At 37.1% G+C, this 16,417-nt stretch overlaps 10 protein-coding genes across 10 annotated transcripts; 4 read left to right on the top strand and 6 right to left on the bottom strand.

The window, feature by feature from the left end:
• Positions 1 to 1,971: 1,971 nt before the first annotated feature.
• Positions 1,972 to 2,997, bottom strand: EROM_101700 (hypothetical protein; the record flags this gene model as incomplete). Its single annotated transcript, XM_009267207.1, has 1 exon — positions 1,972 to 2,997. One exon carries the CDS (start codon positions 2,995 to 2,997, stop codon positions 1,972 to 1,974), a length of 1,026 nt encoding a protein of 341 aa, XP_009265482.1.
• A 55-nt stretch (positions 2,998 to 3,052) lies between these two features.
• On the bottom strand, positions 3,053 to 4,792 carry EROM_101690 (glycyl-tRNA synthetase; the record flags this gene model as incomplete). Its single annotated transcript, XM_009267206.1, has 1 exon — positions 3,053 to 4,792. The coding sequence occupies one exon, from the start codon at positions 4,790 to 4,792 to the stop codon at positions 3,053 to 3,055; it is 1,740 nt and encodes a 579-aa protein (XP_009265481.1).
• A 58-nt stretch (positions 4,793 to 4,850) lies between these two features.
• EROM_101680 (hypothetical protein) lies at positions 4,851 to 6,122 on the top strand (the record flags this gene model as incomplete). The annotated part of the gene is made up of 1 exon (XM_009267205.1): positions 4,851 to 6,122. The coding sequence occupies one exon, from the start codon at positions 4,851 to 4,853 to the stop codon at positions 6,120 to 6,122; it is 1,272 nt and encodes a 423-aa protein (XP_009265480.1).
• A 67-nt stretch (positions 6,123 to 6,189) lies between these two features.
• EROM_101670 (leucyl aminopeptidase) lies at positions 6,190 to 7,698 on the bottom strand (the record flags this gene model as incomplete). Its single annotated transcript, XM_009267204.1, has 1 exon — positions 6,190 to 7,698. One exon carries the CDS (start codon positions 7,696 to 7,698, stop codon positions 6,190 to 6,192), a length of 1,509 nt encoding a protein of 502 aa, XP_009265479.1.
• Positions 7,652 to 8,299, top strand: EROM_101660 (peptidyl-prolyl cis-trans isomerase; the record flags this gene model as incomplete). The annotated part of the gene is made up of 1 exon (XM_009267203.1): positions 7,652 to 8,299. The coding sequence occupies one exon, from the start codon at positions 7,652 to 7,654 to the stop codon at positions 8,297 to 8,299; it is 648 nt and encodes a 215-aa protein (XP_009265478.1).
• A 34-nt stretch (positions 8,300 to 8,333) lies between these two features.
• EROM_101650 (hypothetical protein) lies at positions 8,334 to 10,169 on the bottom strand (the record flags this gene model as incomplete). Its single annotated transcript, XM_009267202.1, has 1 exon — positions 8,334 to 10,169. One exon carries the CDS (start codon positions 10,167 to 10,169, stop codon positions 8,334 to 8,336), a length of 1,836 nt encoding a protein of 611 aa, XP_009265477.1.
• Positions 10,170 to 10,247: 78 nt separating this feature from the next.
• On the top strand, positions 10,248 to 13,322 carry EROM_101640 (putative RasGAP domain-containing protein; the record flags this gene model as incomplete). Its single annotated transcript, XM_009267201.1, has 1 exon — positions 10,248 to 13,322. One exon carries the CDS (start codon positions 10,248 to 10,250, stop codon positions 13,320 to 13,322), a length of 3,075 nt encoding a protein of 1,024 aa, XP_009265476.1.
• A 100-nt stretch (positions 13,323 to 13,422) lies between these two features.
• On the bottom strand, positions 13,423 to 14,250 carry EROM_101630 (hypothetical protein; the record flags this gene model as incomplete). Its single annotated transcript, XM_009267200.1, has 1 exon — positions 13,423 to 14,250. The coding sequence occupies one exon, from the start codon at positions 14,248 to 14,250 to the stop codon at positions 13,423 to 13,425; it is 828 nt and encodes a 275-aa protein (XP_009265475.1).
• A 110-nt stretch (positions 14,251 to 14,360) lies between these two features.
• Positions 14,361 to 15,602, bottom strand: EROM_101620 (3-hydroxy-3-methylglutaryl CoA reductase; the record flags this gene model as incomplete). The annotated part of the gene is made up of 1 exon (XM_009267199.1): positions 14,361 to 15,602. The coding sequence occupies one exon, from the start codon at positions 15,600 to 15,602 to the stop codon at positions 14,361 to 14,363; it is 1,242 nt and encodes a 413-aa protein (XP_009265474.1).
• EROM_101610 (hypothetical protein) lies at positions 15,550 to 16,392 on the top strand (the record flags this gene model as incomplete). Its single annotated transcript, XM_009267198.1, has 1 exon — positions 15,550 to 16,392. The coding sequence occupies one exon, from the start codon at positions 15,550 to 15,552 to the stop codon at positions 16,390 to 16,392; it is 843 nt and encodes a 280-aa protein (XP_009265473.1).
• Positions 16,393 to 16,417: the final 25 nt, after the last annotated feature.

The following is a 16,417-nucleotide window of genomic DNA, read 5'->3' as shown; positions in this document are numbered from 1 at the left end:
TTTGTTTCTTAATATACTCAATGTCTTTTCCTTTCCACTTCTTTTCTTTTCCTTCATCTAGCATCCTCTTGATTGTCTTAGGAGAATTTCTCCATAGAAGAACCCTTTTATGTATTTTATACTGCTTCTTATCTTCTTCTTTCTTCTCCTCAATACAAACCCCTCCTACAGCACCAACCAACTCTTCTTCAGAACCTTCTTTTTCACTTTCCACTTTCTCTTCTTCATTTTTCTTCTCCTTCCGTTTCTTCCTCTTCTTCTCCCTCCGTTTCTTCCTCTTCTGTTCCTTTCTTATCCTTTCCTCCATTACCTCTCTTTTCTTCCTTTCCTCAATCACATCTCTAACCTTCCGTACATACTCCATATCAATCTCTTGTCCATCCTTTCCCAGCAATATCTGCTTAACTAATTCTTCTACAACTTCTTTTCCACAGTCCTTGTATGCCTGTAAAAACACTTCACATTGAATAATCGTAGCCTCTAGACACATCTTATCACCAATTTTCTTTAGAGAATCCTTTGAATCCAAGAACTTCCTCATATTCCCCTCAATCTCCATCCCTAGAATTTGTTCCTCTTTCAGGTTCGAATAGAGGCTTCTGCATGCCTCACACATCATCTTCTCCACAGCAATTTGCTGCTCCCACCTTTTCACATCGTAGAAAGACTTTGTATATAATTTAACATATTCGTATAACTTTACAATATCTCCATCCTTTTTCTCTCTTTTTTCATCTTTCAACAACCGTTCAGTGTCCTCCAAGTACTTTCTAACTTTTTTTTCGATAACCTTTCCAAGCTTCAGCATCTTTTCATTTCCCTTCCCACTGCATTCGAACATTCTTTCATACACCATTTCTATCACCTCGCTGAATGTTTTACCGTTTCTATACACCTCCGCTACACTTCTAGAAATGTCCTTTAGATTTTCCCTAATTTCCTCTTTAAACATCTCATTAATATTTTCTCTGGTGATTAAGCCTGCAAAGCTGTATCCCCATATATTTATAGAAATATAATTGATCCAATAATTAATACGGGTTTTCAAGTTTTTTCCATCCAAATTTGGGTCTCTCAAATCTTCAAGATTTGACGTTGGATATGCAACTATCCAATTTTTTGTGAAACATAATGGAAGTATCACCACCATATCTCTTGACTTTGCCTTCCCTTGGCCCATATCCTCGGAGCTTGGAGAGGTACAAAGTACTCCATAAACCATGATCTCCCAGAGCACATGCCACTGCATCCCCTTCCTCTTTCTACTCAATATAACACCACAACCCCCTTTTCCTATATCCTATTGTCCATTACCTGACGCCGTCATATTAATCAGCCTCCTTATAACCACTTTCTTTCAATCCTTTTCTTTATATTCCAGGCTTCTATAACCACTCATAAGATACGACACAATCATTAGAATATCCCTACTGATTCGAAGACATTCTGTTTCTGGAAGAGATTATCTACATAACCAATGCCTGATCATTTCTTCAGAATACATATTGGCTACTAGAGTTACAGTACAACCATTATCTATCTTTTTTTTATGGCCTCTATTTCCTTATTTATTTTATCCACTCGTTCATTATCCATTTCCCGTTCATTTTCAAACCAGCCCTATTCATTGATACAGGTGTTTATATTTCTTATTAATCTTTTAATATTATTATCCTTCTCTCTCTACTGCCCAGCTACCTTGTTTTATAAAATCAACCTAAGAAAGGTACTTTCACAAGTAAAAAGATCTGCTTTGTTACAAAATAGAGATGGTTATCCCAGCTCTCTACTTTCCTTTCCTGTATTAAAATTACATCTTGTGAATCTTTCTACACCTTTAACAATTATTCCACTTATACGATAAACTGAAGGGATTCCCTTGATCATATGGCATGGATATTTTTGCCTATTAGTCCGTATATACCAACTTTGTGGGCATAATAAGATCACGAATGTATTAAAGTAAATGTTCTATTCCATTATCAATGGTCTTACTATACAACCATTGGTATTTACAAAATGAATTGGCCTCACTGTCTCTATTATATCCTTATACTTATATCCGTTGATAATTTTTGATAGATCGACATTCGACGCACTTAGTTTCTCGACATTTAACTTCGTATAAAGCATATCTATGGTTTTCCAAGATTTTAAATAGAAGAGGCAAACGTAATGAAGTAGAGTATACACTATATGATCTCTGACATTCAAACAAGATTGGCCCTTTCCTTCCACATTTATAGGAATATTTGCTGCTTCTGTATCAACAAATTGATTTATATATGATGTGTACCTCTGCTCATTCTTTGTAAAGGAATCTGCAGTGTGATATCTTGTAAGCTTAATTCCTGTAAAACAATCAATTGAATCAGAATATGGAGTATAAATATTTTCTAATTCAAAACCATCAGAATACATTACTTCAAGCTTATAAACAAGTATCCTAAAAGACTTCATATAATGATTAATAAGTCCTATGTGGTCGGAGGTAATTTCAGATTTCTCATATTTCCTTCCACCAGAAGGAGAACAGCTACAGATGTTGTCGATTGTCTTTCTCAATAAACTGAATAGATATTCTCCCGTAGAACTTTTTTCTTTAACCTCAAATGAAATAAGCCTTGGGGAGCGCTTAAATAGCTTATTTTCGATGGACTCTGTATTATTTCGAGAATTACAAGAATCCTCTTTCCTTATCAATCCATTATCCTCTCTAAGAATTAAAGCAAAGCTGCTATCTATTTTATCCATAACTTCGTTTTCTTTTGGCATATTATTTAGCGAATTTAAAGAAAGATTCTCGTCCTCAATTGATAAAGTCCTATCGGAGCTTATATCATATGTCTTATTGGTACTATTGCTCAATATGCTCATACCGTGAGAGGTTTGCGAGCTTGTCTTCAAATGTCTCTCCTTAATTATGACACCTATGGAAAGTATGAAAAGTACTGTGAAAACAAGTATCAGAATTATGATCTTTCTTTTTGTCCTCATGAAAGGGCCTGGTTATTTTCAAAATATGAAACCAGGAAGAATCCAGGGAAATTATTTAATTCCATTTGGATAGACCTTTGATGTATTCTAACACAATGGAAGAGCACTTCTCAACTTCAACTCTTATTTGCTGCATAGAGTCTCTTTCCCTTATGGTTACCATGTTATCTTTAAGAAAATCTGGGTCAAATGTTATGAAGAACGGGATACCAAGTTCATCACATGACGAATATTTTCTTCCAATACTGCACGAACGCTCGTTTACATGTACCACCAATCCATTATCTGTCAAAAACCTTTTTATCTTTAGAATATGCTCATCAAATTCATTAAAATGGATAAGATATCCTATTGCGCATTGAATTGGCGCAATCACTGGCTTAAACTTGAATACTGGCCTTAGATCTTCTCTTAAGTAGAACGAATGTTCAAGTAAAGCATAGAGAATCCTCCCAACACCAAAAGATGGTTCAATCACATCGGGAATTATGTTTTCAACAAACACCTTATTCTTTACCTTTGAGCACTCAAAGCTAATAACATGTCCATCAAACTTTACATTTAAGTAATTCTTCTTTTCTTCAGAGCTCGAAATATTTTGTTCGATATATTCTTGGGTGAATCCATTGACCATTTCCATTAACGCAGAAAACCTATTCCTGAGCTTTGCGCCCCATTCCTTTTTGTCTAACTTCAAAACCCACTCTTCAACTTCTTTTGGATGGGAAAGCTTCTTCTTGCATCTCAAATCTACTTTCGATGCACCCTCATGGCACTTTAGATCATAGCATGATCTATCTGCTATTCCTACACACTCAATCCACCCATAAGATGTATATATCTCTGCATCCCAGCAATCTTTAGCATAGTGTGCCATTTCCTCTTTTTTGTGTTGTCTGAATCTCAGTAGCTCTCTATCAATTCCCAGATCGATCAAAAACAATGCTGTTCTTCCGATGTAATACCCAATCGTCTCATTGCATACAATTTTTCTTTCTAATGCTTCTCCTAAGGTGATCTCCTCAGTTCCAACTTCTTTTATAAACTTCAACTTGACTTCTTTAACAGTTCCAAACTTTGGATGATCTTTCTCTTCTGCAAGAACAAAATGCTCAATTTCTGCCTGATCAAATTCTCTAACTCTGATGAGACCAGACCTGGGGCTTATTTCGTTTCTGTATGCCTTTCCTATGGATGCTGATGCAAATGGAAGCTTACCATTGTTGTACTCATAAAGCTTCTTGAAATTTAGAAACTGCCCTTGTGCCGTCTCAGGCCTTAAAAACATAGTCTGGTCTCCTTTATAGCCTATCTGCGTTCCAAACATAAGATTGAATTGCTGTGATTTGCTCAGCTTGTTTCCTAAAATACTCTTAATATTGTACTTCAATATAACCTCATCAATTTCCTGGCACCCCATGCAATCAACCCTTTGTAGATCCTCGGTGATCCCTTCAGTCGAGGGCAGTTTTTCTAATGCATCCGAAACCAGGTGGTCTGCCCTGAAACAATCCCCAGTTACCTCGTCAAAAACTAGAATGTCACAAAACTTGTCCACATGACCACTTGCCTTCAAAACATCGTAAGGCAGCATGGTAGTTGTTTCTATTTCAAGCATGTCTTCCTCAAGTACAAAATGTTTTCTCCACAGTGTTAGAATGTTTGTTTTTACGGACAGTCCTGGCGGTCCCAGATCGTACAGTCCCGAAACACCTCCATATATATGAGCTGATTGAGCTATAAAAAACCTTTTTTTGAGAATTTGATCGATTTGCTGTTGGTCAAACTTTTTCATGGGGACATGAAATATTTACCATAAACAAATGGTTATTATTAGGCTAGTCTAAGCCCCTATGACTGATCTGGCAAGTAAAATATCGAAGTTCACCTCCCTTGATTTGGAATCTTATTTAAATAATACTTTTCAGAGATATGAAGGCTCTGTACTAGAAAATGAAAAGCATAGCATATCCAAAATAGAGCATGAGATAGATACCGAGCTACTTAGAACGTTTCTGCTCAACAGTGATTCTCTACTTAACATCCTTAACGTCTACGAAGAGTCATATAGAATGGTTACTAGCATGGTAGACCTATCCAAGGAACTAGTTAGATGTAATATGGATGGAAGTGTAGAAGAAGAAGTTTTTGTAGATAAGGAGCTTGTGAAAAAGTTCAGACTGATACTCAATAACTTTGACGATGAAGCTGGTGTGTTTGCAACTGAAGAAAGATATTTGGTTCATTTCGACACTCTCAGGGAAAAAAGTGGGTGGGAGTGTATTCTTGTTCTGGCGAACGATATTCTTCTGATTGGTGCAGTTCAAAAGGGATTCAAGAAATATAGACTTTTGAATGCTTATAGCTACAGTATTGCTCAGATCCAGGTTAAAGACGACATGCTAGAAGTAAAGGTAGATCCGACAGTATATATATTTGAGAAAAACAAGGAAAGTGTGGAATATATACTTAGAATTTATCAGGAGCTAACATATAGCTATGAGAAGAAAGTCTTCGATGATTCTCCAAAGCCTGAGATTGACAAGGAACTAATGAACTATTTAGTGTTTACAGAACAGTATGAGTATGCTGAAGCCAATGGGCTATTTCTCTCTCCCAAAATTGTATTCCACGACAAGGCAGAGATGATGAGATATCTCACTGTAGCCTCGAAATCTAAAGGGGGGATATCATCATACATTTTCCCATTTCTTGAGGAAAGGTTTGTCAAAGGCCTTAGGAAGATTAACAAAATCCAACCTCTCAATAACTTCATTGAAGATGTCTTTAAGTATTTTAATGAGTTTCTATATGAACAGGATGACCTTATAAAGGAGTTAGAGAAGATAGAAAGCATTAAAAAGAGCGGAGTGGTTCTTCTAATAGAAAAGCAGCTTATTAGATGTATTGAAATTCTTGGGGTTAGAGTGTTCAGTAAGGGATACGATGTGAAGTATACAGACTCAGTGCTAGAGCTTATTAATCAAAACCTCAAATTTTCAAAATACGATTTTTCATACCTAATGGAGCATTTTCTTAAAAATAGAAGTGAGTATAGAAAGAAATACTTGGATAGTGCGATGAAGGATATAGAGAAGATAGTAAACGACATGATTACTGATTGAAACCTGGCTATTGGCATAGCAGCCATGACACTTTTTGAAAATTAAATACCATTACGAGATGCAATCTTTAATTAATTACTCCAGACAGCCTCTCGATTATTTCAACCAATACAGGAACAGAACAACCTGTCATTCCATCTCCGTAAACCCCTTTGTTATTGTTGCTCCCCATTACACCTGCAATATCAAAGTGGACCCATTTGCATTCCTTCTTGACGAACTCATTCAAAAATATGGCAGCACTTGAAGATCCACCATATCTTCCTTCTCCCGTGTTTTTCAAGTCTGCAACATCCGACTTCATCGCTGGTAGATACAGCTGCGACAAGGGCATTCTCCATGTAGGATCGTTGGCATCAATTCCACTTCTATAGATCATTTCAGAAAGATTGTCATCCTCAGTGAAATATCCTATAAATACATCCCCAAGGGCAATTGACATAGCCCCTGTTAATGTGGCAACATCAAATACGTAAGTTGGATTTCTCTCCTGTGCATATACAAGTGCATCGGCAAGAATAAGTCTTCCCTCGGCATCTGTGTTGTCAATCTCGACACTCTTCCCATTCATGCCTATATAAACATCACCAGGCTTTGTTGCAGTACCACTGGGAAGATTCTCCACCAATGGAATGACAAGATCCACATTTATCTTTACACCCATATCAGCGATAACTCCAAAAGCACTTAGAACTGAAGCGCCACCAAGCATGTCTCCCTTCATACGGCACATTCGTGCAGACGGCTTTAGTGATATTCCACCGGAATCAAAGCAAACCCCCTTCCCGACCAATGCAAGATCCACACCTTCCCCACTCTTTCCCCTATACTTAGCAACCAAAAGCTTTGGCTCTTGGGATGACCCCTGGGAAACACTTAAAAGAAGATTCATGGACTTACTTTTCATAAAGTCCTTACCAAACACTTCAACTGTGACGTTTCTTTTACCTTGTAGGTATTTGGTGGCATATTCTGTAAATAACGTTGGATTCATGAGATTTGCTGGTGTGTCTCCTAAGAATCTAGCAAAGTTCTGTGCATTTCCTATCGTTATTGCCTTTTTAACTGCGTCAACTTGAGAATTTATTGCCATTCTCTTAGATTCTCCTTCTTCCTTATTTAAAAACTGGTATTTATATGAAGCTAGTATTATTCCAGATACAACCTCCCTTGCCATGAATTCCGAACCCAACGATATTTCTATATTTCTAAACTGAGATACTGCTTTGTATCCAGAAGCTCCTGCTTTTCTTGCGTTACTTTTGACAAGAAGTATATTTTCGTCTACCTTGCCTATGCCTACAAACACGGTTATCCTTCCATTTCGCTCAGGAAGTATGTAGTTTTCACCCAAATTCCCTTTGGCACCTAAACTATTAAGGAATTCTCGATGTGAAGAATCCTTTTCGTCGGATATTATGCTAACGCCTTCTTCAGTATTACTGCAGAGCACAATTCTGACTTTTGTTGAGTCGGTGCTTGGCTCAGACATAACCACAAGCTTTTCATAGTTCATCAACTCCATTCTTATGGGTACTAACAAAAAATTTATTAATAATTTAAGGTTTAAGCCCATTATGAAAAATCGGAATGTTTTATTATTGTTAATTGGAGTAGCAATAAATGCTTCTTCGGCCTTGGGAACACCATATATGGACTTGGAATATGTAGTTGGGGGAGAAAAAAAGTCTGGAAGAGTTACTTTTGAACTATACTGGAATGAAGCTCCTAAAACAGCTAGAAATTTCTATGAACTTGTAAAGGGAACAGAAATTGGAGATGGATTCTATAAGTATGAAGGCAGTCTTTTCCACCGGATTATTCCGGGGTTCATGATGCAAGGTGGGGATATCCTTATGGGAAATGGAACAGGCTCTATTTCCATATATGATGGAAAACCTTTTGCAGATGAAGATTTCATAAAAACTCACGACAGCATTGGAAAATTGTCTATGGCTAACAGCGGGCCCAACACCAATGGATCCCAGTTCTTCATCACATTTGCCCCCCAGCCTCACCTTGATCGTAAGCACGTCGTGTTTGGAAATGTCAGTGAAGAGTCCATTCCCTTAATAAACGATATACAAAGAGTGAATACACGCCATGCTAGACCCGTAATTCCGGTGAAAATAGTAAAATCAGGGATAATAGAAGAAGGTGGAAAGGAATATCTTTAATATATAACCTATAAATTCTAAACCTGTGGTAATTCTAAACATATTTGTGGAGATCATATAAAGATGTCCCAATAAAATTACTTCCAGATGTTTCCATTAACTCTGATAATCTTCTTTGAATCTTAGCATCACTAAACAAGGATAACCCTGTTCCTACATCCATTAATGAATTTTTCATGGAATCAAGAAGATCCTCGATCCCACCTCCTATTTGGCATGTGTTTATGACTCCATCTAAGGCCCTTTCTATTCCTAGTCTTAGTTCGTTCAGTGGCATCTCGCCAACTGAAGAGAAGAATTTCCATTTTCTCTCTATTACCTCTTCAAAAACAAAATAATTTATCTTATAAAGTAAGGTCTTATAAGAAATAACCTTTATCTTGGATGTCTTCTGTATCTTCATCCCTGAAACCCTCAAAAGAAGGTGTTCAACTCGCTTTAGCTTCCAGAGAAACTGAAATATCTTTACAAGCTTAAGAATGCTTTCCTTTGTAACTATTATACTTGCAGGGTAGTCCACCTGACAAAATAGTGCAAAATTTTCATATTTGTTTTCATTATCCACAATGTATACACCTAGCTTGGAAGTAAATTCATCAGCATTTCCATAAGTATTTCTAATGGCCAGGTCTAGAATATAGCTGAAACTTTTTCTGCTAAGATCCTTACTATCCTTTAGATAAAGAAAAAGTGTTTCAATAAAGTCACATCTACCAAACAAAAAGGTATTCCTAATTCCTTCTATTTGACTAGATATACTCGGGTTTCCAAGAAAAACACGGTCTATTTCCCTGTTGATCCTATGCAACATCATGTCTATGCTTTCTTCAAGGCCTGGGTTTAGGATATTGATATGCTTAGGACTATCTTCTATCTCTTCATCAAGAAAATTATAGCTCTGAATGCCCTTACTTCGACATTCACCAGATATTTGAGCTTCGTGGAGATCATCTAAACTGAGCATTTTCGAGGCACTACATCCCCTTAAAAGAAATGAGCACTTTCCTATGTATAATATTTTCTGAGCAAGCCTATTGCTAATAAAGTAAGGAACAAGCCCAAAGTCGATGCTGAATTCTTCCCATGGCTCAATGGATGTCTTTCTACATATAAAGAATTCGTTGGTATCATCCCTGAAGCATCCTGTAAACAGGAACTCTCTAAGGCAATTATTGATATGTAAGCAGCTTGACTCTAAAACCTTCCTGTAAAATGGATGATTTGACAGAAAATTGAATCTAAGAAACTCAAAAGGGTTTCTGGGATTGTCTCTGAAGCATTCATTTAGTTGGTGAACTATTTGAATTCGTATATAAGAGGAGTACATTCCAGTATAGAATGGAAGAAGCTCTTCATATTGTTCAATAACAGACCTTTCATATCTTTCCAGTTCTTTTCTTACAATTCCATAGAAATGTGAATGTGCCTTAGAGGAAAAGGATATTTCAGACTTCAGTTTTTTGTATATGCATGCATTTTGGTATATCTGAAATACAATTCCATATATGTGTGTGCCAACACTCTCTTTTATGAAGGTAAGACTTGATTCCGTGAAATAAGAAACCTCGATTCCCAGGGCGCCCTTCTTCACGTTTCTATTGAGCTCTTCCATTATAGAAGGAGAAGAGTCGGCCACTTCTGCCAGAACATAGCAAAGCATCTTTGTAATGTTGTTTTTCTTCATTCTCCTGTACGCCAGGTATGCTCCATATGACCTAGATTTGATGGTATCTTCTATTTCATCATCCCGTATAATGGCAGATCTGGATGGGTTCAGGTACCTTGAGGCACTCTCTAAAAACAAGGGAGAGGGAGATCTACTTTGATTTCTGAAAAAAGCATGAATAAAGTTCTGGAGCAAGTCTCTCATCCAAGGGGCAAAGTTTTTAGCTTCTAAGATTTAATATCTTCAGGAATTCTTAATAAATTCTGCTGTTTTTTTTCACCCATGGAAAGCAGGAAAGAAGAACTCAAGAAAAATAGTATCAATGTTCATCAAAGGTTAGGCACCGATGTTCATGTTTCGTCAGAAGATATGGACAAGGAAAGGAGAAACACACGGGCTTATGAATATTTGTGCAGGCTTGAGGAAGCAAAGTCGTGGCTAGGAGACTTCACTGATGTGCCTGAGTCATTTGAAGAGTTTGAAGAAGAAATGAGAAAGGGGGTGATTCTTACTGACATATGTAGGATATTTGCACCTAGCTCAGTTAAAAATGTTTTTGTTGACTCCATCTTGCAGTATAGGCATACAGACAATATCAATTACTTTTTGGATGGATTAATGCAAATAGGGTTGCCTGAATATTTCCATTTTGAAGTGATTGATTTGTATGAAAAGAAGAATTTTGTTAAAGTCATATACTGTATACATGCATTAGCACACCTTTTGAGCTCGAAAGGAGTCGCTGGGAACATCAAAAGTGCCAAAGGAAAGGTCTTTTCTTATGACGATATGGCAAGGGCTGATGTACAGGTCGAAAAAATGCACATGCCTAAGTTTGATAACATAGGAGATGTATTAAAGGAAAAAATGGCTATGGAGGGAGTAGATAACGAAGAAGATGACACGAAAAAAGAATCTTTAGATCAGGAAAGCATGACGGAAAAGGATACACTTGATAAGGAAGGGAGTTTTTTATCCGAAGATGTAAGTGTTTGTGATGAATCCTTTGACATTCTTAAGCTGACTCTGAGAACCTTTCTGTACAAGAAATGCTTTGATGATATCTACTATAGAAAGGACGTGTCCCTATTTTCTATCAGAAGGTTTGTGTTTATTTTCTTTAGCAATTCATCTGAAATGGTTAAGGAGAACCTTATTGAAAATCTTCATCACAAAATATCAAAGAAATTTGATAGCATTTATGCAAAGGAAGCGCAGATAAAAGATATTGAAACAAGAATCAGACTGATAGTTCAAAACAGAATGGAGGTCGGAAATATAACAATCAAGAACCCGATTCCAGAAGACGAAGATACTAGGGACTTTGAGAGAGTATTATTATTTTTACAAAACAATCCTAAATATCTTTCAGAGTTACTTAGAAATGTTAGTGACCCAGATACTCTTATTGTATCCATTGTTATTCCTATTTTCTCTAATGTTTGTTCTAAGAAAGAGGAGTATATGTTTATAAATCTTGTGCTAGAAATATTCAGGAGAGAACTTCTAGATAATGGGCTGGATGTAAGAAAGCTTGTTCCGATGGACATGTCTCTGGGAATACACTCAAGTACCTTTTTCTCTCTTGAGTTATTTAAAGAAGTTGAATTTCCTATTCATCATACTTTGTCATCCGGATCAATTTGCCATAAGCTTATGGTTAACTATTTCAGGATATCTCAGGGGAGTTTCTCCTTGAGGGACAAGATCCTTCACATTGTAAAGAATTTAGAAAATATTGAGGTGGATGCCAACCCGGTTCTTATCTATACAATGCTGTTCAACCAAAGTACAACCGTAGACAAAGCATTGGAGAACGAGAGAGTTAGGGAGGCAGTCCAGACAAGGCTTATGGTCATGCGTGGTGTGATTTCATCTGCACTAGATCTTTTGGAATCGTGCATTGAATCCATTCCCTATATACTTAGATACTTCCTTAAACTCTATGGAGCAGGAATGTTTTACACTGAATTTGTGATGCCTTTCATCTTAGCCCCCGATGCATTTATCGAATCATTCGAGGTCAGTAAATCCCTCAGAAACAAATGCTTTATAATATCAAAGGTCTTGGAGTATATAACGGACAGGGTGACAAGTTTTGAGGAATCTGATCATGGTGAAGAGGAGAAAAATGATGGCGTGAAAGGGTACATGCCTTTAGCCAATGGAGAAAAAAAGAGCTTCGATCTCAGATTCTACTCGCCTCTTTATTCTTTCTTTGGAAGATGCCGTGAAAGATACCAATCAATCCTTTCAAAGCTTACAAATGTTTCTAGTCTTGATAACTATTTCCAATTTGAATCAATGAACGAGCTGGGCAAGCTTAAACGAGCTACGGTGCATCTCCCGAGTAGTACTGCTAACCAATTGATTACACTTCTTCTAAGTAACACCAAACTGCTAGGCCTGGAATTGTGTGAGGTTCTTGAGTCTTTGCCTCTGTTCCCTGATGACCAAAACAAGACCCTTTCATTTACTTTCTTTGGCCCTGAATGGATATGCTCTCAGGATCCAGAAAAAATAGCACTGGATAACTTTGTAAGAGGATTGAAAAAGAAGCTTATATACGCTATATCGGTATGCAAAGGGAGGAACTTGGTAGAAATGCTCTTAAAGGAATCTGATGAAGAGGAAAAGTCTCGCTATCTAGACATGAAGAGGCATGCCCTTTACAGTAAGGATGAAGAGGACGAACTGTCGATAACCTCTCCTCCAGCACAATATGAAACTATTGATCAACTGAAGGAATCTATCATTGATGATCTAAACTTCTTGGAGGACAAAAACATCACTAGTAGGCATAACCTTTATTCTGAGCTTCTATTCATGTTAGCTCAAGATATAGTCATCTTAAGGTTCATGTCTGAAGAAAGAAGTAAGGAACTTAGGATAAATGAGATAAGCTATGATAATCTATGTTACAGAGATGATTATCTATCCGGAAAGATAGAACTTTATCAAAACTATCTCAATTCTTTTGTTGCAAAGTTAGCAATTAAGAAAAGATCCTTATTTGGATTCAGTGGCACTGATGACATCACTAGGGATTCTAAATATGGAACACATAAGTATAGTGCAGAAAAGCTTATGAGTATGGGTGTGCTTGTCCAGATATATGATTCCCCCGATATCTCAGAAATATTCTTCCTATTTCTCTCAGAAGCCCCTCTTCTTTTTAGCGTAGAAGTTTATGTCCAAAACATTCTAGTCTCTCATCCAGTTTCATTTAGGTTTGATGACCTTCTTAAACTGCGAAAAAATGGAAATAACATCTGTGATATAGCAGGAATATGCTCTTTCAGCGTATGTAGATTCATCGATCTCGTAAATTCTAAGTATATCGGAAGTGAAGTATAGTGTATCTTGCTATTAAAAATATTCTGAAGATTGTCTCTATCCTAAATAAAGCCAAAGATCTTCAAGCTAAAGAAGATGAAGGAGACTCGGTCTTTTATTTTTATTTTGCCCTTTGTGTAGGTGATGACTTCCTATCGAGTTCTTGTAAATACATTATAGACCCTTCCAAATCTCCATTACACGCCATGAGAGCCATGAAGTTCCGTCTGGTATCACTGAACCCGATCTGTTTGAGCTCGGCCAACTTGTCCTTATACTTCACTAGTTGGCTTTCTTCCTTGCACACGCCTGGAATTGCTTCATTAATGGGCTTGTCTATTTTCCTTCCCTCTTTTACCCTGTATCCTCTCCCCATTCCTTCTTTTAGTGCCGAGGATAAAGGATCTTGAACATCTTTGATCATGCTGCTTATCATATTAAGCCCCCCAGGAATGTTTTCCAGCTTGGACATTGTTATATCTAGGTTCTTAAGCTGAGTGTTCATGTATTCAGGATTCATGGAAAACATTTCTAGCTCATCTTGCAGATTTGAGCTATTCATCACCATTCTCAGCTCAGGATTGCTATTCATCTCCTCCTTGAGCCCGGGAAACATCTCAACAATGCTCCTCATTGCATCAGGGTTTTTCAGAAAATTCTTAACCAAAGGGTTCTTCATCATTGAGGCAGTGAAGTCCGGTTTCTTCCCTTCGCTTTTTACTTCCATCTTTTTCTTCAAATGTAAAGTGCAATCATTCTCTATTCCTAGCTCCTTCAGTTCCTTGTTATTATCGCTAAGGATCCTGTCATTGAACAGAAGCACTTGAGAATCGACAGGTACTCCCGTGATTTCTTGAATTCTTAATTTCAGAGATTCCAGAGTATCCGTCATCATGGCAATTGCTTCTATAGAGTCTGTTCGATATCTTATCGTCAACCTAATTGACATCCGAATATGATGGGTCTTTATTTTTATTCTTTTGATACAAGAAAAATCATTGATAGATCAAAAGGAGATCTTCACAAACTATTTGCCTTTAGGACATCAGTGTAATTTATCTATTCCGTTGTCTGGGTCACTCCTCTATTCAATCTCAGATGGCTCTCCATTAAAGTATTGTTTGCTAGAGAACCTAGAAGAGATAGTTCCCCTCCAAGCACTGCTGTCCCAACCGCTAGCCCCAGATATCCAGGTCCAGATGACTTGTCTTCATCTTTGTTCGTTATTATATAGTCATCATTCCCCTTATTAAATTGCTTTAGAAAACTTTTTGAAGGCTCTAGATGTGTACCACCCCCAATAACCCCCACAGTAACAGAAGGCATAAACAAAGAAACACTCAGAACATCTGCTGTAAACTTCTTCATACTCAATACACAGTTGCTGCTTTCAATAACCTGCCCAAGATCCTGTCCCAAAGCCAAAAACATTCCTGCCACATAATTGGCTGCCTGGCAGTTAAATCCCCCTAGCACAAGAGACCCTCCAACAACGACTTTTGAATGATATACATCCAGAATCTTGTCTATCCCAACGCCAATTATTTCTCGGCAGTTTTTGTCATCTATCTTAATGTTCATAAATATCCTCCTCCCTCTTCCATTACAATAGTTCTCGCCCGACCATTTTTTGTCGGTACATGTATTGGAGCTTATGGACACAAGGGATGAATTTGGAAACATTCGAGTTATTTCACTAGATATTTGAACACATGCCTTTGTTATCATATTCATCCCCATAGCATCTCCGGAGTATCCATATACCTTTATGTATACATCTTCTCCAACAACATGCTTAGATTCTATCTTGTTAATTCTCAAATACCTGCTTCCTTTATTACCAATTCTTTTGAGGTTTGCAACAGATTCTTCCACCTTTATCCATTGATAGAATCTCATTGCCTCTCCAAAAGTCTTAAACCTCATAATAAACCCCCTTGTAATCCCAATGTTTTCTGCATATCCTTCAACTCCTCCGCAAGCATTCATAAGTTTGATTCCGCGATTCATCGATGCAACCAGTGCACCTTCGGTTGTTGCTATTGGAATAAAGAATTCCCTGTTGTTTATTAGTACCCCCCTGCTTGAAACTCCCAAGGGCACCTTTTTGTATCCAATAAGGTTTTCGCAGCACCTATTAATAACCTCAGAATAATCCTCTTCGTATTCTACCCCTCCAATTCTAATTCCCGTGGCTTCTTCTATCCTTTCTCGTAACTTCTTTGCTCTCTCATTGGCCTCTTTATTGATGTTCTCCATTAGGGATCTCAGCATTATATGTAAAAATTTAGACCCTAACATGAAAGATATAATTAAGGAGTTTATCTTGGATCAAAGTCTTGTGAACTCGGAGGGGAATCTATATATAGGTAGAATTCGGGATAAAAAGGCAATATTAATATTTCCAAGACAATCAGTTTCAAAAGATACCTTTATCCAGTTTTTGTCCCTTCCAATGGAAAATATCCAATCAAACAACATATATTATTCATACAGGGTTTTGGGCCCTATTTATATCAACTTCAGGGTCATCTATCCAGCAACTGAAGATCATATCAAGAAATATTCTCCAAGACTTGTTTATGTTAAGGAGACCTATAAGGAATACCTAGACTTTATAAATAACCATGCTCATATAAGTACTAATTGGATGGATAACATTACTTTAAAGAACAAAAGGAATGTAAATGAGAATATCTTGTATGAGGATGGAGAAATAATGATCATTCCAGACTATAAATGGAATTGCCAGAACATAGATGCCCTTCATCTTCTGATAATATTCAAGGATCTTGGTCTAAAAACGGTAAGAGATATAGATAACTGGGAAATTTTAGTAAGAGCACAGGAGAAAGCAAGCAATGTTTTAGAAACCATGTTCTCTTTGGATTTCAACCATGTTTTTATGTTCTTTCATTATAGACCAACGTATCTCAGGTTGCATATTCATGTCATAAACATAAAAATCGCCTATGAGGGAACGGCATCATCCATAAGGGCTATTCCATTGCATGATGTCATTCACAACCTACGTACCGATCCAAGTTATTATAAGAAAGATATGTTTGTGTTGCAATCCGAGATAAGCTAGTTAAACACTAGGTTATTTAATCTCA

The sequence above is a fragment of the Encephalitozoon romaleae genome, chromosome X, assembly GCF_000280035.1.
Source record: "Encephalitozoon romaleae SJ-2008 chromosome X, complete sequence".
Classification (NCBI taxonomy): Eukaryota; Fungi; Microsporidia; family Unikaryonidae; genus Encephalitozoon; species Encephalitozoon romaleae.
The sequence above is the reverse complement of the archived record's forward strand: the minus strand, read 5'-3'. Positions and strand labels throughout refer to the sequence as shown.